The following is a 26,691-nucleotide window of genomic DNA, read 5'->3' on the forward strand; positions in this document are numbered from 1 at the left end:
CAGGGCAAAGTTTCAGCACCCTTCACGTTGGACTCGGAAAGAGAAGCTGCTGAAAGACAGCCACGCAAATAAGAAAAAAGTTTGAAGAAGCCCTTTTTTTATGGCTTCTGAACTGTGTGGCTTGCCCCGGGCAATAAACACAAAAAAGAACTGCAAAACTGCAAATGAATAAATAAAAATATATAAATAAATTAGAAGGAATGTGCTGTTTTGTAAAGGGGTGCGGCCGTCTTCATCGGTCATCTCCCACGCAGAGAATCCTGTCTGTGGCAGTGAGCGGAGGGGGAGGACAGGTTGAGGTCAGGAAGCACACTGAGGCGGTTGGCTCATTCTCGGAGGATCTTGACATTTGCAGTTTGCGGTCCTGCATGCTGTTTGACCTCAGTATGTCCGTTCAACACTGACACTGGCGCATTGTCACAGGATACCTCTGTGCGAGCCGTGACAGGACTCGGGTCTCTCAGAGGACACGCTGAAAGTGACAGCGTGGTGATGGGGGTGGGTGGGGGCTGGGGGGCTCTGTCCCTGTCTGCTGATGGGAGGGGATGGGGGGGGGATTCAATCCATGTCCGTTTCTTTTGCAAGGCATGCTGGGTGTGATGAAATGCTCAGGGCTGGCGCGAACACCGCTAACCGGTACAGAATAACACGGCCCTGTGGCTCATAGGGCTCTGCATGCTGCTGAAACTACCAGTCAGTACAACAGCCCGAGAAGCTACTGGGGCACGGTTGATCGGCCACGTTCCCCAAACGCGCGGAGGAAGCGGGGCTCAGCCCGTCAGCCATGTCATAACAGGTGGAGGACACAGACGGATGACCTTCTGTCCTGTCTGTGGAACATCAGAGCGAGAACCGTGTCTGCTTCTGGCTCAGAACACAGGGAAGGAGAAAAAACAAGCTGTGTGCACATATCTTCCCCGGATATCTCATTTCCAGCACAGCCATGCACATCGCCGATAGCTGAGAAAAGATCTGGCTTATATTAACTCCTCTCTGTCTTTGCTTCATTCGCCCTGGCCACAGAATAGGGCAACATTCAAGCCATCACCATGCTTGCCGTGCCTGGATTTCTACAGAGGCCTTGTCATTTGCATTTCATGTGCTGCCATTTCCCATCTGTTTGCCTACCCCACAGATATGAATATCACAAATATTCTGTCACTCAGCAGAGTAATCTGGAATGAGTAAATTAGGTGCTTCCTCTATTGATGCCTTCAAATGCAAAGGTGCTGCACTTGTATCATGATAATGTCAAGGCCTGTGAGAGAGCAGAATGACTTGGAGATAGAATCTGTGAATGCTTTAGCCCTGGGTGTCAAACTTGTTTCATATGATAAGCTTGATAAAGGTGAATTTTGCCTGACAGGAGAAAAAAAGGCGACCACAATAACACTTCAATAATGATAATAATCCCTAGCAATAACCACTGGCAACTGTGAGGTACAAAGAGGAAGCTTTGAGGTTCAGTCTACTGTCAAGACATCCCTGGCTAGGAAAAAAATATTTGGATTCTGACTTCATTCATTGTGAAGGTGAGCTGTTGGGAGTGGGGTCCCCTTGGGGGGGGGGGGGGGGGGGGGGGGTCCCCTTCTTCATGCTCCCCTCACCCAACAAAGGCACCAGGCTCCAGACACCCCCAGCCCATGACTGCCACCCGCTCCATGTGTTTGCAGATCCTGATGCTCTCCCTCCCCTGCGTGTTGGCAGGGCCGGTGCCAACACTGGCTGCAGCGCTGCTGCAACATTGGCCCCGGGCCTGGAGGAGGGAACCAATGGGAAAAACCTATGTAATTTAAAAACCCCAGGGTGCATCAGAGTCCGACACAGTCTCCCCCCTCCCCTTAACAGAAAAACACCTGTTGTACAAGCAGCACACCCCCCAAACCGTTCAATCTTATAACAACGGTGTGCTTGTTCTTTGAGGGAGATTGGCATCATTTGCACAGCATTGCCTTCCACCCATCCAACCACCCTTCTGCACTGTAGTCATGTGAGGTGTTCTATGGGCTGGTGCATAGCAAACTGAATGAATAAATGCACAAAATGTCGATAACATCAGACTACCCGCATGTGCAAGGTTAGAAAAATGTATTTGGCTTTAACAAAAATGATTGTTTTTCTATTCACTCCCATGTATTTGTCGGAGAAGTGGTTAAATTACTTTTAGCGGTCATAAATACAGGACAGTAGTTTTTTAAAAAGCATTTACAACTCAATGCATTTGTTTCATGAAGAGGGAAAATGATAACATCGTAGGTCCATCAACATTTCAGAGCGCTCAAGAACCTTAAAATAGAAGTACCCTTCTGAAATAATTTGCATTTATGCTGAAAGCACTCCATTGCAATGGCCAATGTACTGAATCAGGTTGTTTAATGATATGATGCAAAGGAAATTACATGCCATTGTTGAGGTATAATTTCAAATCTGCAAGGGGAAAGATCGAGCATAAGATTAGTTGTTTCCACTCGTCTGTAAACGTATTGCATAGATCAAATTATTATGTACAGTAATTCAGTCAGGAAACAGCAAATCAGAATTTTATTGCGCTTCGCAGTACATGTAAATGCATTCAAATCTTTGCAGTAGCTATTGGCCATGCACTTTGATGTGTCCCTTCCCACCCAAGGCTGAGCTGTGTTCCATAATTGGTACACTTACATCCCAGACAGGAAATGTGTGATGTTTTATGTACTCAAATACAAATGATGACATTGATAGTGGCAAAGGAACCCTCACTGCACCAATTGTCTCTGACACCTGCCGCTGTTAAATAGATTCCAGGGGATATTTGACTGCAGTGCCATGAATCATCTTACAAAAACAGAGCAGTAAATTGGATAGATTGTTGATTAAAGCTTGTTATGTTGTGATCTTCATGCCGGAATTTGAAAAATTGTATTGCATTTGTTCACATGTTATTTGTCCCAAAGGTGATTTATGAAAATCAATGCATCTTTTATCAGAGCCAAGAGAATGTATAAGTGATGAGATCAGTAAAGAGATGTTTAATCAGAAGTGGGGTGTGAGTGGTGGGGGTAGATCCATGAGACCAGTAAGACTGCTGATAGGGGCGCTTTTGTCACATCTCGTCTAATCAATGCCAAGGCAGTGGCACTTGATATCACGTGACACCTGTTGCTAGGAGACACAACCTCAGGCTACAGACCATTTATAACAAGGGAGACTATGCACATTGTGTTTCTGACTGTTCTGGCCAGTAATTTTGTCCCTATTTTAGTCCCCATTTTGAATCATTAAAAAAACAAACAATTATCTTGATGGAACATCAATATGGACGGCGTGCAGACACCGTATGTCTGCCATCTTGGATCATACTTGTACCTTAATATTCACTTACTGAGCACTTAACTGTACACATATTATCCAATGCGATTATCTAATCCACCAATCATGTGGCAGCAGTGCAATGCATAAAATCATGCAGATACAGGTCAGGAGCTTGAGTTAATGTTCACATCAACCATCTGAATGGGGAAAAAATGTGATCTCTGTGATTTTGACCATGGCATGATTGTAGGTGCCAGATGGGCTGGCTTGAGTATTTCTGTAACCGCTGATCTCCTGGGATTGTCACACACTACATTCCCTAGAGTTTACTTTAAGTTTACTGGTGTGAAAAACAAAAAACATCCAGTGAGCGGCAGTTCTACGGATGTAAACGCCTTGTTGATGAGAGAGGCCAATGGGGAATGGCCAGACTGATCAAAGCTGACAGAAAAGTGACAGTAATGCAAATAACCGCACATTACAACAGTGGTATGCAGAAGACTGAACACACAACGCATCAAACCTCTTAACTGGATTGGCTACAGCAGCAGAATACCAATAAGTCTAAAAAAATAAGTCTTCTCAATCTACATGTTGCATTCCAATCAGAGCTAGGATCTACTGAGTTCTTCCTTCACACAGCCCACAGGTCAGTGTGAGTCCTTCTAACATTGAATGAATAATAGACTGTAGCATCACCTGTTATAAACCAATAGCACAAGGCAAGATTCCCATGCTGCCTATTCAGTCCAAATGAATAGTTACAGTGTTTAATGTTTTTATTTTGTTTTATGAATTATGAATAGCATGGGTAGCTAAATCTTTTCATTGCACTCTCAAGGGGGTTGGGCGGGATAAAACCTGAAAGCCCTCCCTTATCTATGTCTCTGGGCAGATTAGCCACATTAATGTCTGCCAGGGCTGCGGGGCTTCATTTCAGTGAACATTTTTTCACCTTCCTGTCAGATCCTGCCTCTGTGAGCTCCTGGGTTGAAGAGCTGTTACTGAACAAAAGCCACCCCATAGTCTCCGAGTCACTTTCAATTCTCACCCCACGACCCTATTCTTCACCTTCGTGAGACACGAGATTAATCTGAATTATATTTAGTTTCCATGGAACAGGTTGGCTACGTATGTGTGAGTGTGAGCGTTTTATGCGATTGTGAGCAGTTCACCATATTTTTACATACTCACGCCTCGCCCAAGCTATGCTTGCTTGCTTAATCAAAGATCAGGGACCTCCCCCTGAGTCTGTGGCTTATTGGAGCCCAAATCTATTCCTCTGTCCTGCTCAGCCACGTATCAGCTCTGCACTAATCTTTACCATTTCTGAAATGTACCAGTGCTTTCTGAGATTCTGTTTTGTTTGGGAATCCTGCTGCCATTTCTCAGAAAACCTCACAATGTATCTGACATTGAACCATGAGATGTATGAATTATAGGAAGATAAAGCAGGGGTCCCAGTTTAGCCCCCTCAGTGTGTTGGCAGGGAAACTTGCATTCTGATGCTTGAATTTATCTCCAGATGTGATATCTAATATGAGCGATACAGAATAGATTAGATAAATGTGATTAATAAATAAGATACACGACAAAGATGCCACTTTGGATTGGAAGCTACTGCTTGCTTTAAGGCTAGTTAAAAACATGAACCCCACACATTACAAATATTAGGGCTACCTGACAAAAAATATAATCAGCAAACAATACTGTATGTACACTGCATATGCTTCAAGTGGCCATGAATAGTGGGTCACAGAACAACATTAACAGAATAGGAGCTGAGCAATCAGTAGAGTTTAATATAAAATGTCATTTTATTTGGGGCTTTCAGTTATAGAACCTAACTTACAAAGCTTTCTTGAAGATGCTGACTGTACAAAGTAATTCTTGCAAGAAAACATTGCAGTCATGATAGGAAAGAGCCCGTCAGTTGGCAATGTGCCTTAAAAGTGAGACTCGCCAAGGCGCTGAGACGCTAGACAAACAGTGAGTGTGTTTGCATCTGGGTGGCTGATGTTTAATTCGGCCCTTTAATGGAGTACGCCTCAGCGAGCCTGCTTATGCCATTAGGCTGGGGTTGCCTGGTCAGAGCCAGAGCCCACTGGAGTATCGGAGAGAGTCACAGCGGCATACTGATGAGAAATTAGGCCAGATCTCAGCAAGCACACAGCTGGCCACGTCGCCTGTGCCATGGGCGCATGCTTATCAGATTCTCCTTAAGTGATACCTCTAACTAACTTATGTGGTGGGGAGAGTGTTTGCGAGGTGTTTTCCTGGGCTACACTGCAGCACAGAGGCTAGCATGTGGCTGAAGAGCATGGCCATGGCCATTGGTTTGAATCCCTCCCTGGGTTCTTTACAATCTATCTGTTTAGCATACGTGTTATACAGATTGCACACTTGCGATGCAGATTTGGCATGTGAGATGAGAAGAGAAAACATTTGTATTATTATTATTATTATTATTATTATTATTAGTATTATTATTATTATTAGTAGTAGTAGTAGTAGTTGTAGTTTGTACATAAATACAGTAATCATAGTGTCTTTATTTTGGCAAAATAAATTGTAGAATATTAATGTGCACATTACTTGTATTGATTAGAGAAAAGCAATTTCTTAGTTCCATGTTAATTAGCAGCATATTAGCTCTTATTTTTAATCAATAGTCGATGCAGCCATCCGTACTGCTTGCTGTTTAGATCCGTTTCGTTGGAGTTTCATTTTGTCTCCACTTATTAGAGTATGTAGAACTGCTTCTGAATGTACTGAATGTCTGTAATTAGGCAAAGGGGACTAACAAATCTCTTATATAACTATATTGAGTGTCCATTTTACTGTGATGGAAAAGCTTTTATTGAGTCAAAGAAGCCCTTGACACAAATTTAGATCTAATATCACTCATTGTACTCCATTTAAACAGTGACATTTAGTAAGAACTATCCTTTTAAAAGCATGATGCTGTACTTTAATTCTGTGTAATGGGTGTAATGGAAGGGCATTGAAATTGCTGGTTGTGTGTGGATGCAGGAGCTTTCATGGCCACTATATTATGACGTTCCACAAACACAAGCTGGGAGGATGTGTTGTTCGCTGGAAAAGCAGACTTCCACTTTTTCATTTTCAACATGTGCCCTTGAACAGGCATTGTCATTGTGCAACCCTTTTTATGCACAATGGAACAAAAAGTGGCAAAGAAACACCATTTCCATTTAAGTACTGGGTGGGGGGGGGTGAGTGATTGCTATTCAAAGTTGAAGTACAATATTGAACAGAATGCTGAAAGACATGTCTCGTCCACAATCTCAAAATCTGCCCTATTTTCCTTCCTTCCCTCCTTTCCTTCATTTCTCCTTCCAGTGAAGTTTGACAGCTGCCAGGAGAAGGAGACGGTGGGGTTTGAGAGCAGTGATCCCAGCTTTAGTGTGCGGACGGATGGCTCCATCTACACAGAGCAGGAGGTGTCCAGCCTGGCAGAGCCGGTCCAGTTCATGGTGACCGCCTGGGGCGTCCCTGGCTCACGCGTCTGGGAGACCACCGTCAAGCTGGCCTTGGCGGGAGGGACGGTGCCTCCCCCCACAGTTCAGGTAGGGAGCCAATCAGGGTAACATGGAAGATGCTCTTTTGATGAATTCAACAAACACATGGAACTGATCAGCCTCAGCAAAACTAATATGCTTATATAATCCTCTGAAGCACTGTAGTGAAATGAGAACCAAAAGCATGACCAACATCAATAATAGTGGTATCATGGTGGAATAAAGTGAATCGTAGTTACCAGGGTATGCAATTTTTTTTCCCTCTATATTTCTTGGAAAGAGCAATTTATAGCCCAGTAAATATTGCTTTAAATATTGGATTTTAATAAAAGTGACAATAAAAAGATCTGTATCGTGGCAGGAATAACAAGGGTGGTGTCAGCCATCCTTCGATGATGTGGGTTTATATCGTCCCAACATAAAAGGCCTCTTTTCCTAAACATCTTGATGCAGACGCTCTCTGATTAAGTATGACATGTCAGATGATTTGTGGTGTCAGTAAGTGTTTCCTTAAGGAGGAGGCCAAGATTGCCAGATTGAGAAAATTCTGTTCCAATGAACACTTTTTGATTTATCCTGGGAGCCAGACAATGTGTTATATTAGCATATGTCTCTGACTGTTTTTATTTTTTATTTCTCAGCATCATAATGGCTTCATTGGCACAATTCTGGTCCTCATGTTTACAAATACCAATAACAAACTCCAAAGGTAATCAAAAGCCTAGAATCAAGAGGAGATACTGAACACTCTCTTATATTGCCACTAAAGAAGCGATTGAACACAAGTAACTAATCAGAAACACCTGTGAAGCCATTTGTCCCAAATATTATGGTGCCCTGAAATTAGGGAATACGCATAAAATGGGCTGTAGTTTCTCCTTCTTTCACTGGATATTGAAGTACATAAATTAAATTCAATTAAAACTGACAGTCTGCAGTTAAATCTCATTTCCACTGTTTAATTTAAAACCCAATGTGCTGGAGTACATAGCCAAAACAACAATTGTGTCCCTGTCCAATTTTGTCCCTATCCAAATACTTACAGATTGTGCTGTAGCTAATGACTTTTGTGTCTAATTTCTATCATTGGGTGGTATCTACCACGATGTGTTGGTGGATTAGGTGGAATCTCTACCATGGTTACCTCCCTTTTCTGAAGCTACCCACATTTCCAAGCATTAAGACCTCCAGCATTAAGACCAGCAGCAGTTGGAGCTTCAGAGCAGTTTTCCATGGTGGTGTCCCTCTGGCCACGTGGCACGTGCTTAACAGCCACTTTGTCCTCCCCACCGGCTTGGCGGTGTCCCTGTGTTCAAAGTGACCCGACAAAGACAAAGAAGAAGACAAAGATGGAGAGCGTGTCAGCGATGTGAGGCGCTCAGGACCCATTAAACAGGCTTTAGAGAACTCCCTCTGGTCATTCCATTCTCTCCTAACAGTTTCATAACTCACACTCATATCCCGCCTCATAGTGAGAGAGACCCCCGGAGGTTGTCACTATATCATGCGTAGCAGATCAATTAATAACAAGATGGGACGTGTGAAAGCCCTTCCTCTCCCCATTTTCAAAAGCTGGACAGAGACTGGAGGAGGGTGACATCTACCCACATCTGAAGAGAGGCCTATATGTCCTTCCAGATAGGAGGCCCTTCTTTTTCTTTGCTCTGTTGTTTCCTCATCCAGAGAGGCTCATTACTGTCATTTCTTTTTCAGGTTACAAAATTCACCTTGACTTTTTCAGCGGGTGTCAGTGTTAATGCCTCATTCGGTGGTGTTCAGGTTCAAAAGTAGGACATCTAAGATGATGGTAGAATCACAGGCACAGACTCAATGCTCCCTCCTCTCTCAACCATCCTTCTCGCTGGCTCTGAACCCAAATCCCAATAAACAAACCAAACTTTTTCATTGAAATGTGGGCTGTCATTGCAAAATCCAGCTTTTCAACATCGTGGGCACACATCTTTGTTTTAAAAAAGCAGCAGTTTCTGTGCATTGTTTTTTGATATCTGGCGTCGAAGGGAGTTGTGGAATAGCCTCTGTAGAGTAACATCTACGCTGTCTCTCTTTCATGTGCGCCTCAGTGCTTATCAGAAGAGGAGAACCATCCCGGAGACTTTAATATGTAGAGCTAAAGGCAGAGCAGAAAGAAGAGGGAAAGGAGTGTTTGATTTCTCCCAGAACAAATGAATGATAAGATCACACCACCAGAAGAAAGAAATACTTTGTATGTCTGCACTGGAGTGTGTTAAATTCCTGTGAAAGGGAGAGGGGATCAGGAAAGGCGAGGAGGGTCAGGACGATAAAACCATGGTGATTAACTAACGACAGTACACAATACACAATTACTGGCCTGTCAGCGAAATGAGAAGTGTACAATTGTGGCCAATAGATATCTTGCACAGGCTGAAGTGAAGCCTTCCTCTCGTCAGCTGATTAAAAAACCACTGTAATCATATCAATTACACCCACAAAAGCTGCTTTGCACTCTTACTCCTTCATTTTAATTAATGTATGATTTAATAACACCAGCAAAGTGGAAAGCTTATACACATTTTGGACAAAAGTAACTATGATGGGTGGAATATTGCTGAAAAAAATCATGCGCATAATGTACACTTTAAACTTCCTGTGATTAAAATTGGGGAACTTGAAGCAGGGCCCTGTGGTTGAAGGCTATATAATTTATTTATTTAAGTTTATCATGCATCACAGGTAATTGATTTTCGCTGCTTGGACCAGCAGTGCAGCTGCTTTTGAGCCTGTGAGGAGGACAGTGGTTTATCATGCAACAGCGCTTGATAGACTTTGAAGGTGGACACGGTTATTTGAGCTTATTTGATTTCTTTCATTTCTTCCCACGGCCTCACTGGTTTTACCTCTTTGGGATGAGGCGGTAGATGAAAGTGTAGGGGGTGCAGCTGCTTAGCATCTCTGAGCTCCAGTGTTGGAAGCAGCTCTCAGACTCTCAGTCCTTCCTTTGTCATCGTGAGCTGTGGACCCTCCTCTGCTAGCGCACTGCTCCTTCGCTAATGGCCAATTTCAGCAGCACCTGTACTCTAGAACAGAACCTGTCCCATTCGTTGTGTGAGTGAAGGCCTATCCAACCAAATAAAGACACTGGCATTCACCTCTCGATTTCCTTTGTTACCTACATTTATAGTTCTGTCTATCATTTTATTTCCTAACATTTATGGTTCACAACCGAGGAGATAAACAGATTATCAAGACGGGTGGCTTGCTCCTGTTGAATGCTGAGCTTTGACTCCATCTTCAGAAAATGAAATAACTGCCGCGTCCCCAGAAGGGGAAACGCGGCTGGGGGGCAATGAGTCCCTCGTTTTGGCTGAAATGATAGACTACCAGCAGCAGGGAGAGAAGAACTCTGCTTTCACCCAGCGCACATTGTTATCCCAGCAGGGTGTGCCTACAGTGCGGATCTTCTGCCTGCTGTGCTGAGGGGGCAGGGGGTCTTTGGCACGTAGTGTCATCATCGAATCAGATTCAGAGGGTTACGGCTTTTCCATAGAATGAATGGAAAGCGTGCAATGTTCCCTCCTGCCTTTATTGCCTGCACTATTTTCATCCCCCGCAGGTGTTTTCCACTAAGTAGTATCGCTTTTGCATTTTCCTCACACTCTGATTGGTTGACTCTCCAGAAGGCGACAAAGAAGAAAGAAATTGTAAGATCTGCTTGCATTTATTACAGGGCTCCCCCAATGGGCTCTGTGAGAGATGGGAGGTGACGCTTAACAATGCGGGTGGAACTGAAACACTGTTCAGTGATGAAGAAATTACAAGCGCACTACAAGGGCACATTCTGATGACAGAGCACCAGATGAGGGACCGGTTAGAGCAGTGTTGAGCCCATTTGTCTGTGACAGTCTTACTGCACGGGAGGAAGACAGCCTGTGTTTCAATGCACCATGTCTCATTCCCATGATTAGTGCCTTATGGGTAAGCCTGAAAGCCCAGGCATTTCACACTACTAAGCCTGAATGATATCAAACAATGATATGTACATGTGTTCTGGCAATTCCCAGCTGGAAAAACGTACATGTATCTGACAGCTGCATATACTGTATGTTGTCAACACTTTCATAGTCATTGTTATTGCCACTGCCTATTGTACCCCTGAGCCTTAAAAAAGATACTGTGTATTGTAACAGTCAACACTGAGGCATTTGAAGAATTCGGTGTTATTCCAAAAATTACTTTTTTGCTGCCTGCAAATGGAAGTTTGAAACTCAAAAAAGCCAATTGTTGTCTTCAGACAACACTTGTTCAAGGGATGCTTTCAAATATCAGCCGAGTTTACCCATATTGATTCCCCAGAAAACAGAATGGCATTACAGACATTGTTGAGGAACTCTCATGGGTAAGAACAATTTGTGTATTTTTCATTATCCAATATTGTATTCATGCAGCTAGTTTCAGACAAAGACACAGACAAAGACAAAGTAAATACTGTAACAGTGGAGGTGGCGTCTGATGTATTGAGCGCTCAAGCCAGTCCCAGTTCCTATACCAGCTAGAGGACAAACTTGAATCAACATGAACTATTTAGGTTTGCCTGTGCCAAAGTCATTCACAGCTTATCCAATGGGCATTTATGGTCCCACAATGTGGTAAGTTCCTGATATGGTTTCAGCAGCAAGACTAGTAGTTTGGCAAGACTGCGTTCTGCCATCTCTGTCATCAACCTTTGATTTGGAGGCAGGATCCGATTCCTCTGTGAAGGAGTTGGAAGAGCCATTTAAGCCATTTCCTAATATATTGTATAGCAATCCGCCTACGAGGAAAAATATGATAATCTAGCTTGCTCAGCTCATTTTCACATAGATGTCATCTCCCGCCTGGTTTAACTGGTCCTCCCACCTACCCCTGAGCAAGAGCATTAGCTGGAATAGGCAAAGTTAGTATTTTTTTAAGGGAAGTTTTATGTAAAAATGATCAGCTATATTCCTGGGTGGGGGCACAGCATTCTGAGTGGGCGGAGCCAGTCCTATGTGGCCCGCCCATTTGGACAGGGCCAGAAGGCAGGCAAGGCAGGTCAATCTCTTACCAGAGATTAATGTGACGCACCATGGTGAGGGCTTAGTCAATGTTCCACAGCAAAAGGAACTGAACACAATATGATATTTTATTATGGAAATGGCTTTTGTGCTGTGCTCTATTGAATAATAACTTCCAGATGTCTGTGTAGCTACAGGCTGACTGATATCAAAGTGTTGCTCGGCTGGGAGGGAAAAAGGAGCCAGCTGGCCAGGCTGGTTGTGGTAGAGTTGAGACTGAGCTCAGGGCTGGTATTATTTCACACTCTCTGACTCCTGTTTGTGGTGCACAAGGGGAGAGGGAGCAAAACTAGCAGGAAGTCTGTTGACTATTATGTTGCTTTCCCAACACAGCCTGTGCTTTTTTGTTTGTTTTCTTTTTTTTTGCCAAAAAATTGGTGCGTTTATGTCTGTCCACCTGTCTGTTTGCATGGTTGCATGCATTCATACTGTATATGCAGATATACATGCCCTGTGTGGTATGTATGCACAGTGGCAGTTGCTGAGCTGAAAATAGGCCGGGCAGAAAATGTCCCTTTAAACGAATTCTTGGTTTCAACCTGTTCATCTATTTTCCTTGAGTAACAAGTGATCTGAATAATCCCTTCGCTGGTAAACACATAGCTTTTTTATTTACCTCATGGGGAGATATATTGTTTTAATGATTTTAATTATGATCTATACACTTAATGAGAAAAGCTATAGCACTCTGTTACAGTAACTATCACATTACATTTCAGCACAAACCGTAATAAAGGCTATCTAACAAAGCATGCACTTCACCATTGTTAAATCACAGAATATGTGCATTGCAGCTCTTTCCCATGAATATTCTCACTGTGGGTGCAGACAATAAAGGGTGTGTATATCAGAGTGTATGTATATATGTGTATGTTTGCATGTATGCAGGTATGTACATATGTATGTATCTACAGTATGTATGTATTTCTTCAAAATAATTTTCCAAGCAATTGGTAAGCCTATTGTTTAGCCTACGTCTCTGACAAATGGCAACATCAGACTGTGATCAAATGTGATCAAAAGAAGCTGATAATCAAGACTAGATACTGTTCCGGTCATGTGTGTGAGCAGGCCGCTCAGCTTTGGGGACTCATTACAATATAGGATTGGCTGCCTCCTCCTCATTGCCATGGATGTGCCAAACTCTCAGCAGCCCTTCAGATGTGTGTCTATTGGCATTTAAATAGCGCTGATATTATTTATTATCAAACAGAGCAGAGAGGCGGAAAAGCTTTGCAGTGCGAGTGATTGTGCTGATGAAGAAAGTGGAGAGCATTCTGTGGAGATAAGTGCCTTATCGCTGTTTGAGCAGCAGGCATGGACGGGATTCCTGCGCACTGTGTGGAGTGGGCCTGGCTCCCTCAGGAGAGTGCGGGCACAGCTCCTGGTCATTTGGCCTCCTCTCACTAATGCAGCCTGCCACCCATGAAAGGGGTGGGCATGGACCCATCTTTCCCCCCCTCCAACCGCTCCCGAGCAGGTATCTGCTGGAGCTGTGGATGAAAGGAGCTGGAGCGTGAGTTATTTTATCAGGGACACACATCTGCTCCAGTCTCCCCCAGCCCCCCGCCCCGTAGCAGGAATTATCAGAGGGCCAATCTCAACTGGAGCAGTCAGCCCCTAAAGTCAAACCCACTACACCAGCTTTGTCTGAAAATAAAGCAGGTTGTCTGCCTCATATCAGTCAGATCTTTTGAGCTGAAATATCCTGTTTGCATCTGCGGGAAGGCTTGCGTTTACCTCACGTCATATATGTGGTCTCTGAGAACACACAACCACGATACTGTAGGTGAGGTTGGCCTTTGCTCAGGTGTGCCTCACGCGTCCAATCTTCCGTGCTCAGTGGCCCTTTTTACCTCTGTGGGTCAGGTTGCATTCACCTTGACTCTAAATATATGTGCATGATCTTTCTGTGTAAAGAGGGATAGTGTGCTACTCAGCAAAACCAGAACAGCATGTTCCAGTTCAGGAAGCCCCAGTTCCCCCATGTGGGAGAGACCAAAGATTAAACAAAATGGAGGAGTGGTCCGACCACAAAACAAACAAGGAAAGAACAGCCCTTATCCTCCGAGGAGGAAAATTAATTAGTGATGAATTGCAAGGAGCAAATTTAAGACCTCAGAACTGAGACACAGAACAATACGAAATGTCTTCTCAAGGCAACCAACGCAAACCTCAATGTGTACTCCTGGGTGCTGCCACAAATGCATTCTCCCTACCAGTGTGGCTAGTATGTGGTCTTATGAGCGTTTTTCAAAGACCTCGTGGTTATGACCGCAGCTATCTTTCTTCCCCTGCTCTACAGTTTCATATCTAGTTGAAATCTGAAGATTTAAGTACTGATGGTGATGGTTGGGGAGTAGTTTTACTTTAAGCGGACATCAGCCATTACAGCAAAAGAGATATAATGTTGCTTTCAGAAAAGGATACCCCCCGCTGTAATGTATCAACCATTTTCTAATGGAGATGTCAGCCATTTTCCTTGAACGTCCATCTAATGAATTGAAGTTGAAAGCATTGTTTTAGTGGCAGCTCTGTTCCAACTGAGCTGCCACTAAAGCCACACAGGAAAATGTGTTTAAAGAGCACATAACTCTGCTGAGAGCTTTTTGTTCCAAGGCTTGCTACCCGTCTTCCTTTTTTTGTTTTTAGGATTTCTTTTCTACTTGTGTGTCAAGTAACTACTAGACACACAAAGGATACACATAGATAAAAAGTAAATAATTGCAATGAATACTGTATATAAACAGCTCTCCTGTATATGCAAATGCATGGTGAATGACCCTTCACTACGATCCCCAGAATTAACGAATGGATCTCGCTCTCTTCGCTCTCTTGACAGATTGTTATCCTGGGAAACAAGGCTGCAGTTTACCTATTTACCTCAACATCATTGATATTCATTTTCTGCCTTTTGACAAAAGGAAACATGAAAACAAATGATTCAGCAGCCCTCTGGGAAATAATGTTAGATACACATTAGCCTCACTCGGCAATGTATTTAACCTGCTCTAAATTGCACGGGCTCAGACTGTCTGGAGTTTCCAGAGACCTGATGAATTATTATTATTGAGATGACTTGTCAAGATCCTCCGGCAGGAAATGGAAGCTGGCTGCTGCCGTCCAAAGGGTTTCAAGCAGAATGTTTTAAATTGCTCTCACGGTCTCATATTGAATCCATCTGTGGTGAAAACGGGACCTGCCAAGTGTAACCCATGAGCAGTACCTCAGTTTCTGCATTAAAAGTATGTACAATGTGTGTGTTCTAAAAGTGAAGTCATATGAAATTCAGTGTATAAAAACCTTATCTGTTTTCCATCAAAAGGTGAGAATAGATATTTTGCTGTGGGCCTAGCTATGAATTATGTGCGAGTAAAAGCATGACTCTTGGCAAAAATGATTATAGCCCTTGTCAGTCATTGAAAAGAGTAAGTTGATATGGAGGGGCATGTATGTGGTCTGTTGTGGGTACAAACAAAGCTCTGGGTATAAGCTGGGGTATTGAATAAAGGTCCACCCCGGGCCATGAGAACAGATTTGTCGTGGGGAAACCACAAAACAGTGGGGTCACATAGAGGTTATATATGTGCTACAGGGAGCAGCAGGCTCCTTACCACAGATTTCTGGTTCTGCACATCCTGAACAAACTGGGAAGCATGTCTTCTATTTTTCATGCTCAAAATTGCCTGCATGTGTTTCTTCTGCTACATTTTGTAGGGTGGAAATTGAAAACAGGGATACAAATAATGCTTTTGAGTCCCAGTCTGACTTTGGGAGATACATTTTACTGACCAACCTGTTTACATTTTATAGCCATGTGTTAAGAGGCCAGTGCATCAATGTGTCCATTTGCCATTGAATGGGTCAGTTGGGCCTCACCTGGAGAACCCTCACCTAGAAGCGGTTTTTCATGTTTATTCCTTGTTCAGGCACTCCCCTGACTGGGGATGAGGAGGTATCAGGCGTGGGTTACGCATGAACCCTGTCTCTTTCCTTATTCCAGATTGCATGGGAGGAAGCGCAGCCTAGTGTAATCCTGTTTCCTGCTGACCGAGGGATGAGATCTGCCGGGCTTAGGCGACAGAGACGAGACTGGGTCATCCCACCAATCAATGTTCCGGAGAATTCTCGAGGGCCTTTCCCCCAGATGCTCGTCAGCGTAAGTGTGAACAAGAGAACAATCAACCGCCGCTGTGTGTTAGAGTGATTGTGAATGTCAGTAATCTCTGATTTTTCTTTTCTCTGCTTAATCAGTATTAACATTGACATTTTTTTAGGGTGTAAGCGGTGTCTCTTTGATCCACACTAATGGGGTCATCCAGAAGTCTACCTCATTTAATCATTAGCATTACTCATGGGGGGAAATATTCAGGGTCCATTTTTAGATGTGATGTAAATGGGTTTCATTGAGGCCTACAGAGTTTCTTTCCGTCATTGTCATGGCTCTGTGTGTGGAGTACTGTAGTATTCTATTGTACAACAGTGGTCATCAATAGGCACATCCACATGAAGAGTGAAATATTTCTCCAGTCACTTCAGCCATAAAATCCCAGGATGGATAGAAAAATAGGCCGAAGTCCACAATCACTTCTAGGGCTTACAGGACCTGCTGTTTGTGCCCCAATGGCATCCAACCGCAGCTTTATTTACTTATTAGCCTGGTTCAAATATACCCTTGACATTTTGGGGATTTAAAACAGTGCTGAAATAAAAATCAATGCAAAAATATATTACAAATATATTACGTATGTTATTATATTATATGATATTATGTGATATCATGTGATTTTTTTCATGAAGGCAATTGTATTAGAAACTGCCATATTATTTGAAATGGATCAATAATTTATTGTACATTTGTGAAATGTAGCGTTTTAGCTCAATTTATTGGTAACAAAAATGGGCCTTTTTCTCAAAACACCAAAAATTGATATACATAGTCGCATTTCAAATACAGATGATGAACAACAAATAGAAACACAAAACACATATTTACAGTGGCTTCATCACTTCAGTCATCGTTTGCTAAAAGCTATGGGTCAATTTGACCCAAATCAAACACAAGCAATATGATTATTGTTAAGTTAAGCAGTGTGATCATAGTAACCTGCTGTTGTGTTGTACAGAACATGCCTATTTACCTGTGAGCTTTTGGGAATTATTTGTTTGGCTGTGCAAGGCAGGTTAACAGTTCATTTTTCTCAGATATATCTCCATCACAAAGTCCTATCAGAGGTGAATCATGAAATGGGGATCAAGAGAGGGTTTCTTTCTGGTCAATTTACATTCATAAATTAAATGTAAATTCAATTTTTCCATAAGAAACATTTTAAATTACATTCTGAAAACACTATCAACATATCTCCTCTATGGTGTTTTTACCCCACAAAAATATGATAACCGTCAGGGAATGTTGTGAAAAAGAGTAAAAGTAATATACTGTACATGGACCATTTTGATTCTGTCCTTTGAAAAACAATAAAGTTTATTTGGGGAAAGCTCTAGTCATAACATGAACTTACAACAAACGTGAATCTAACTGAAATGTTTTTTTTGAAGCACTGTTTTAGCTGAGATCTCTCTTGTGTTCTGGGAATAATACCCTTCTGCAGGATTCCTGTTGGATGTTTTACTGTTTACTTGGGTGAGGGTAGTTTTGTGCTCAAACAAAATACACAAGTGACTAACCCTCCCAACAAATTGCATTTCTGTAAAACTGCTAGTTTGGCAAAGCATATAAAATAAATCATATGGAGGAAAAACAGTGGAAACCAAATAAGATGAATAAATCAAAACATACTGTAGATAAACACAGTACACACCAGTGCAGGGCTGAAAATCACGCAGCAGATTGCTGTATATTCAGAGATGCTGTTGTAACAGAATGCTCAGTTTGCCTTGCCGACCCCTGGAACTGTGCTCTGTGATCAAATTCATAAAAGAAACATCACTCAGAGTGAACATTTTCACTGCCAGTGCAGTGCCCTTTGAAATATCTTGCAATCAGGTTTTTTTGCTGTTTACAAAACCTTCTCAACTTTTGCTTTTGTGTAAATTGTGCAGTGAGAGCATTCAACCCTTCAACACTCCCCCCCCTCCATTTTCTTGGCATTCCCATGGGATGAAGGGGCCTTTGTGGAAAATGAAAATAGGGAATAAAGAAAAAAGACTTGCATATCCCTTCATTTTAGAGTAAGGGAGTATTTAAAGAACAAACTAAACTCCGATTTTTGGCAACCCCCTCACTAGTTAGAGCTGAAACAAGACAGCTTTCAAATATCAGGCTTACATAAAAGCATAAGCTGAGGAAAGCAAACAGAGATAGGGGTAGAGAGATTGTGTGTGTGTGTGTGTCCCTATAGCATCGTGCATTCTGGCAGCCCATTGATATCGAAGAGAAATGTTGTACACAACAGAATGTTAAAAATACCACTTTGTCATATGCTTTTATGTCTTTCTTTTGATACTGGCCTTTGCATTACATTCAACTCATGGTTTAAGTGGTTGAAGAATAGGTCTTTCCCTGTCAGTGATGTCGAGCTCTATTTGTACATCAAGGAATCACACTTTTGAAGAAGTCTTCTTTGTAGATTACACTTTATTAAAACTGCTCTCCAAGGATAAAAAGGTCTGAAAAAGTTGAGAGGCAAAGTGAATTTTCGAGGAAAGACCAGGAAAAGGAGAAAAGTTGAGAAGATGGGCCTTTATACGAAACGCTACTGAGTGTACCATTACTCAGTGTGCAGTGTGGTGCGACGCGTCGATACTTACCTTGCTTAATGACCTGTGAAGCCAATGCGTGCTGTAATGGGGTGTTCTGTCATCTGCTGGGAGGCTGAGTGACATCTCTGAGACACTGTCACCGACTGTCACACGCTCATCTCTCCTGCCCCGATCAGGGCATCGCCCATGTGACCTCATCCTACCCCGTCGACCCGTCGGGTGGAGGCAGGCAGCGTGAGGACTGCGGTGTGAAAGCCATGGCCTGATCGATCGGGCCGTGCATAGAGCCGGCCTGTTGGAGTGCCGATCGTCTCTGATCACCCTCCGCTTCCGTGGCCCGTGCACAGCATGAGCCGGGCGGCAATCGGCACAGTCGGAGGGATGCTCCGGGCACAATGATCAACATCATTTCTTTTCTGAGTGGGAGTGTGAGTTTATAAGGGAGGGAAAAGAACTGAGAGAGCATAGACGGAAAAGGAGGGAGATCGGAGCCATTTCCCCAAGCGCATGGGTGTTTCGTTTTGTCACTCCCTTTCTTCTCCAACAAACGGCGATCATTGATGAGGGAGAGTATTGATTTTTAAAAGGCTTCTTGAAACTGTCCATTGATTTGCACACTTCTCCTCCTACAGTACATTATTGATTTCTTTTAGCCGGTAAATAAAAATCTAGCTTCTGTCCTCTTCTTAACAAATGTATTTAGAGTTTGAGTTAGAGCCAGGATTAAGTGTGCGGCTGTTAATGGATGCGCACGCGTACGGAAAGGGGAAACATCCGGCGCAATGAATCATTAAATGCAGAGGCCTGTTATCGCTATGGCAACAAACAATCGTCACACCTGGATTCTTAATGGTGGTCATAGCAGTGCTCTGACTGCTGTGCATGGTAAATATGTATTCTTAATTTTAAACTCCCATCCCCCCAAACAATTAATTGCAGAAATCCTCAACAATGAATTTAGCCTTCAGTAACACCTGTCTCAAGAGAGGGGAATGGATGTGAGGCTTGCTGGGGGCTTGACATATAAAGGCCACATAGCTTCATCCCTTGTTTAAATTCCGTTATGTGTGTTAAAAACACAGAAATCAGCAGAGAACTTCAAGGTCACTATTTCAACAGACAAATTAGATGGCAGTTCCCATCCATAAATTTGAGAGATATGCCAGTTTGTGTGTTTGTTTTCGTATGTGTGCCTGTGTACGTGTGTGCGTACATTAAAGGTACAATAGGTAATTTCGGACTTTAATGGTCAAGAGAGGAATAGCAGCAACAAACACCTTCAAACCACAACACTGTTTACCCCCCCCCCCTTCTCTGTAAATGCGCTGATGTTGAAATGCCATTGGCTGTGGCAATTAGAACTCATTTTCAACCAATGAGCTTGAATTATCGTACAGTTATACAATGTTTTGATATGGAGTGTCAGGCCGTCAACTGTATATTTTGAAACCTGAATCTAAGGACTAAAACCACAGGCAGAGTGAACATGTCAGTAAGCCTTTTGCAATGATAGGAAGGGATTTACAATGGTCTTGTAACAATGCTTTAACACAAAAATCTTACCTATTGTACCTTTAAGAACTAAGCCAGTCTGATTGACACTGCAACAACATGGTTTTATTCAACAAAAGAGTACAGCTAATACAACAATACATCTAGCTCATCAGTCAGTCATCCAGTGAGTCTCTTACACTCACTCCATGCATCCACACTCACGATGTTGCTCATGTAACCCAACACATGTACATATAATGCCACTTAAAGGGCCATACATCCAAACTGACGGTTACAGTCTGTGTGTGTGTGTATGTTTTTGTGTGTATGATATTTTTTAAACATTACTAACTGCTGCAATAGTGATGCTGGCCTGTATTTACTGTACTTTTATTTTCTTTGCAGAGGTGTAAATACTGTCTATGGTGTGTAGTTAATTTAAATATTATCCTTCTTTCAATTCTCTTTTCAAAATGGTGAATCCTGCAATAAACTTCAGCAAACAAAATGGAGATGGGTACATTCCTGAGGAAACATTATTTACCAAAGTAGCCCCAAGTGAAATGAATCAGCCATTACAAATGTCTCCAAATGTGCTATTGATTATGAAATTAAAACTTTGACAAACATCCTGTCTTGCCTTGATAGTCATGTATTAGGGTGATTCTTGGTTTGGGGGGCATGAAAACTCCTAGACATAGTTTCAATGGGGGAAGGGAAGTGAACTGAATGCACAAGCCCATTTTCAAATCAGTGGGGTACTACTGCAGTGGAAGTCAGTCATGCAGATAATACTTTGTAAGAGCACATACACTTGCTCATTAAATAGTCTGATTCTCCAAACAGCAAAGCATTTGGCTGAAACTGAATATAAAAAGCATAAAGGCACGGCGAAGAGGCTTAGTTGTTGTTCAACCAAAGCATAAAAATAGGAAAAATGCATGATCTAAGTAACTAACCACGGTATGGTGTTGGTGACAGATATTGTGGTTCCAGCATCTCATCTCCTGGAATCTTTTGATGTACTACAGTCCATAGAGTTTACAGAGAATAATATAAAACACGAAACATGTTCAGTGATTGACTGTGGGAATAAAAACACCTTAATGACAGAGGTCATAGGAAACTGAGCAGATTCATTCAAGTTAACAGAAAGCCACAAATGCTCAAATAACTGCTATGCTGGAATAACTGTGGCATGCAGAGCTAAGAACAAGAAGATGAGTTTACAATAGGTGTGTGATCACCAAAACTGCATTGGAAAAACACTTATTTCTGTTGTGACATGCAAATGGCCCTGTACAATTGATTCTTCCCATTCTCCAATTCACACACACACTCACACACCAACTGTGATTGGTCAGGAACATTTGGGGAACACACCCAGGGCAGGATCAAACCAGCAACCTTCCAACTGCCAGACAACTGCGCTTACCTCCTGAGCATGGATCCATAGATCTATCCTCCCTTGTGTCAATGGTGCAGGCTGGTGGTATGTTGGGAGGGGGGAAGGTTTATCGACACGTTTTTTCTTGGCACACACATTAGCCCTTAATACCAACTGAGCATCTTTTGAATGTCACAGCATACCCAAACATTCTTGCTGACTATGTGCTTCCCTTTATGGCCACAGTCTACCCTTTTTCCATTTCCAGCTGGATGATGTGCCATGTTACAAAGCACGCATCATCCAATTTTATTGAAACATCATGTTCTGAAGGCTTTGTGAGAAGCAAAATAAAAGTACGAAAACAACTTGAACTGAAGACCAGAGTTTTTAGAGCTGCAGTCTGAATACAACTGGCACACTAGAGGAGAAAGCACGGCTTTTTATCTCATATTTAACTGCTGTATTGAGTTGCAGTTTTTATGTGCATGTTTTATGTGTGTCTGTGTGTGTGTGTGTGTGGGTGTGCGCCCACATTATTTGTGTGTATGCCTTTATGCATGTATAATTCAGTCATGTATAGAAAAGTAGAGGGTAAAAGGCAAATCCCTTGCCCTCCAAATAAAGGCTTTATCCTCAGCGTAATTTAAAAGTGCTTAATAACTCAAATTCTCCTGTGACAAACTGAAAACTGAAGGCGGGGGGTTGGGTGGAAAGAGGCGTTAATGCTAATTCGGTCAGAGGATTTGAATATTTAGAACGTAGACACACAAAGATGATGCAATGGATTAGGGGGAAAGACAGTGACTGTGTTTGCCTCTGATAGACGTCCACAGGACTCTGGATTCCTCATCTCTCCACTGGGCCCCGATTGAGCACTTTGGCATTGGCTTCCCTGCAACTTTGCCAAGATCGTGTGGCTAAATCTGTTCCTTAATCCCTCTCCAGCAGTCCTGGAGTGGCGTGCTTAAATGTGAAGCACAGAAAAAAAACATCCGTTCGCTAAGCAAACCATGAACAAAAGGAATTTGCATCCTGTGTGTTAGTCACTATCTCAATTCATATGCAATTGTATTTTTTATTTATCGTGGAACAATGGTCGAGCCAAGCCAGTGATGGATTCCACCGTGTCTTTGAAATGAAGCCGCCACATAAACTCCCGGAGAGTTAAACCCCTGGGCGAGAGCCATTTAAGGTCCTTCCAAAGAACAGTGGATGTCTTCAGCCAGAATGTTTGGTGCATGCCCGCTTAATTGGGCGGAATTGATTTGGTATTTGCAGTTTGATTCGAATTTGGAAAGTCTTCTTAGTTTGGAGGTTGGTGGTGGTGGGTTGGGATCAGCTCATCCAAGAAGTAAATTCTAAAAGCTTTTCAAAAGACTGGGGCTGTAACCCTGGGATTTTGGGATTGTGTCCTCATTGGTAAAAGTGTGATGGACCCCCCTCCCCAACCATACATAGTTGATGGATTTATTAGAGGGTTATTCATCATCACAATATTATATATATATATATATATATATATATATATATATATATATATATATATATATAATAAATATATAATAATAAATAAAATAATTTGCAGACACATGCAACAATCTGGAACTACGGTTCACTGCTGTGTTTCTGACCTAAGTACGAAGGGAAACAATACTGTTTAAACAACCCAATTCCTGTGTTATGAATTTCACATAACAAATTCATTACAAAATATTGCAAAATATATTATGTTAAATGCCAACTGCATGTGGCTGATCAGTTGATGCTGTAAATTAGTTCACTTTGAGACTTTTGCATGTGCTTTTTGACTGCAATATACAGTATGTATGTGCAGTTAAATGTGCAGTGTTATGTGCCCACCTCCAATGTAGTAGCTCATCTAGATTCAGTCCTACATCTGTCCATGAGGCTTCAACATTATTCTACAAACATAGTAGTTACTAAAACAAAAAAACTTTTATGTGAGATGTTTGCATTTGCTCAGAGTGTGTTTTAATGCAATAAATTGCACTAGTACAATTTTTCGTTTATCTGCTGCATTTATCAAAATAATTTATAAAAGAGCAGGCTGATCTTAGCATTAGGGCTGATCTAATTAATTTCCTGTCTTTTGAGGCTTTCGGCAAATGCAAACATTTCATTTCAAACACAGATTTTTGTGAGTAATTTCCTCAGTTTTTACACCAGAAGGTTTAATTAATGCTTGGTATCACTATGCATGGAACCTTCACCAGAAATGATTACCATATGAAATTCAAAACTTCATTCTAAAACAATATGGTATTATATTGTATGGTAGTGTTGTAAATGTTTAAATCATATTTTCTATTGCACTGCACTATATGTGCATTGAGCATAGCACCTCCTCCCAAACATATTGTGGCTGTGCCACATTCAATACCCTGTGGCACGATTTCCATTTGACACCTCCCAACGGACCATTACTATGTATTCAACCACACATAAGAAACGTAAGAAATTTCTCATTTACAAAAGTATTTCATTTTCATGGATCAAATGTAATGGAATCCCCCATTAATTAGAGAAACTGAATTCACATTTCTTATGTTTGTTCTTCAAGACATACTACGTTACACAGTAACTATGCTTTCCTGAAACAAATATTTTAAGATGTCATGCATCCAGCTTGGTAAAAACGGGGATACAGGAAAACAACACGGTAGCAATTTAAGTATTGTATCCCTTTGTAGCCTTGTCTAAGACAAAAATGTGCATTTGCAACATATATGTAATGTTATATACATTTAGATTAAGCCAGCTAGCTAACAATATGATGAAACCATAACATGTTTGTGAGTATGCAAACACCATGCATCTAGAATGGTTCCATCCTTAGCTAACTATAATGTGAGCTAATCTTAGCGACTGACACTCACATTCATAAAAATGAAACACATTGGTCTTGCCTAGCTATTTGCTGAACATACCAATTAATTTAGCTAAATGTAATTTATGTTTAATTTACTATTTACATACATGCAACGTGCTAAGGCATTAGCTAAGATTCACGTTAGTGCTAACTAGCCATGCATAATTAGTTAACTGACTGTTACCACAAAGATTCTGTTAAATTATATTTGTCACCCCAGATGTAATTAAATAGTAATTTAATTTCCAATTGTTACAATTGATTGTAAATTTCAATTTTGAGGTCTCATTCAAATTTAATGAAGTGTAATGCCTTGAAAACGCTATCTTCTACTTTCAGAAAGCAGCATTGCTGGAAAATGCAGAATTAAAACACATACCTCCCAGCCAGCCTCACAGATACGAAACAACTTAAGCGTACAGTAAGGAGGTTACACATACTGTTATGTGTTGTATAACCTCACTAAAATCAGTGACTGCCACTGAGAACAAAATAAAAAATAATTAAAAAGAAAAATGTTCTAACATAACCTAAAACTGGGCGGCACAGATGGTGCAGTGGGTAGCACTGCTGCCTCACAGCAAGGAGGTCCTGGGTTCGAATCCCCGTCGGCCCGGGGCCTCTCTGTGTGGAGTCTGCATGTTCTCCCCGTGTCTGCGTGGGTTTCCTCCGGGTACTCCGGTTTCCTCCCACAGTCCAAAGACATGCAGGTTAGGCTGATTGGAGAGTCTAAATTGCCCATAAGTATGAGTGTGTGTGTGAGTGAATGGTGTGTGTGCCCTGTGATGGACTGGCGACCTGTCCAGGGTGTTTTCCTGCCTTTCGCCCAATGTATGCTGGGATAGGCTCCAGCCCCCCTGCGACCCTGTTCAGGATAAGCGGGTTAAGATAATGGTTGGATGGATGGATAACCTAAAACAAAAAACAGTGCATGAGAAGGCGTAGGGGATTTCTGTGTGCATGAATTGTGCAGCCTACTTTCTACATTGAGCAGCAGCCAACCCTAGGACCAGGCAGGGAGTGGAAGGATAAATTATGTCTGGAATACAGGCCGAACCCTGTAAGTTACTCTGTAGCCAGCCTTGATTCCAGTCCAGGCTGGCTGTTCTGACTGGATGCTGCGAGCGGGGAGAGAATTCATACTTTTGGAACTGAAAGGAGGCCAAGGGTAACTTCTGCTGAAGTCCCCTGCCATTTGGCGAGGACAGCAAGGATTCCAGTCGTGTTGCAGTGTTTTGTCCTCCAACAAAGTCTGGTCTCACTCTTTTTTTCACTTTGTGCATTAGCTTTGGGTTTATTGGTCATTATCTCCAAGAAAGTTCTCTTTAAAAAAAAAATGTGATTGCGATTTTGTAGATCCTGGCATGTTTGAACCGTTGTATTTGTGTCACAAAACTGGCAATTAGATGGTGTGGGACTGTAAGTTAATTAGGATGAAATGTAGGTTCTAATTAGTGAAGAAGAAGTATTGGTGCATCTTGTTCAGTTTCATCAAGTGGACTCCTAAAGTCCTTGGCATCTCCAATTTGAGGTGGCCAATTAATTTCCCCCTGGGCCGCCTCCAAACTGCACTCAAATGAATGCATTATAACAGTAATATGGAGTGAGGTAGACAGATAGAGAGATGTTATTATAACTGGAACGATAAGAATAGTACTACAGTGAGCACAATTATTCATTGGACAGTGACACTTTTTTTTGGTTCTGTACTCTAGAACTTTTGAGATTGAAAGGATACAATGACAACGAGGTTGAAGTGCAGACTGTCAGTCTTAATTTGAGGGTATTTTCATCCATATTGGATGAACCGTTTACCCGCCAAGGTTGTTTTGTCACATATCCTTTGCTTGCGATGACTGCTTGAAGTCTGCGATGCAAAGACATCACCAGACACTGGGTATCTTCCCTGGTGATGCTCTGCCAGGCCTTTACTGCAACTATTTTCAGTTCTTGCTTTTTTCGGGGACTACATTACATTATTGGCACTTGGCAGACGCTCATATCCAGAGCAACGTACAATTGATTAGACTAAGCAGGAGACAATCCTCCCCTATCCTCCACTATTTGCCTTCAGACTCCTCTTCAGCTTGCAAAATGTTCGATTGGATTCAGACCCTGTGACTGACTCAGCCAGTCAAGGATTTTCCACTTTTTGGCCACCAAAAGCCCCTTGTTTTGGGTCATTGTCTTGTTGCATGATGAAGTGCCAGCCAATAGGTTTTGAGGCATTTGGTTTTATCTGAACAAATAAAATATTGTATAGTAGTACCTTGAAATGGGTGGACCTTG

At 42.1% G+C, this 26,691-nt stretch overlaps 1 protein-coding gene across 1 annotated transcript in view; it reads left to right on the forward strand.

The window, feature by feature from the left end:
* LOC133138566 (cadherin-4-like) overlaps positions 1-26,691 on the forward strand; it is a 296,079-nt gene that overhangs the window by 184,968 nt on the left and 84,420 nt on the right. The window contains 4 exon segments of the mRNA XM_061257438.1: positions 6,655-6,875; positions 13,981-14,009; positions 14,993-15,026; positions 15,921-16,064. Of these exon segments, the coding sequence (XP_061113422.1) occupies positions 6,655-6,875; positions 13,981-14,009; positions 14,993-15,026; positions 15,921-16,064 (428 nt within the window).

This window comes from Conger conger, chromosome 10 (genome assembly GCF_963514075.1).
Source record: "Conger conger chromosome 10, fConCon1.1, whole genome shotgun sequence".
Taxonomy (NCBI): domain Eukaryota; kingdom Metazoa; phylum Chordata; class Actinopteri; order Anguilliformes; family Congridae; genus Conger; species Conger conger.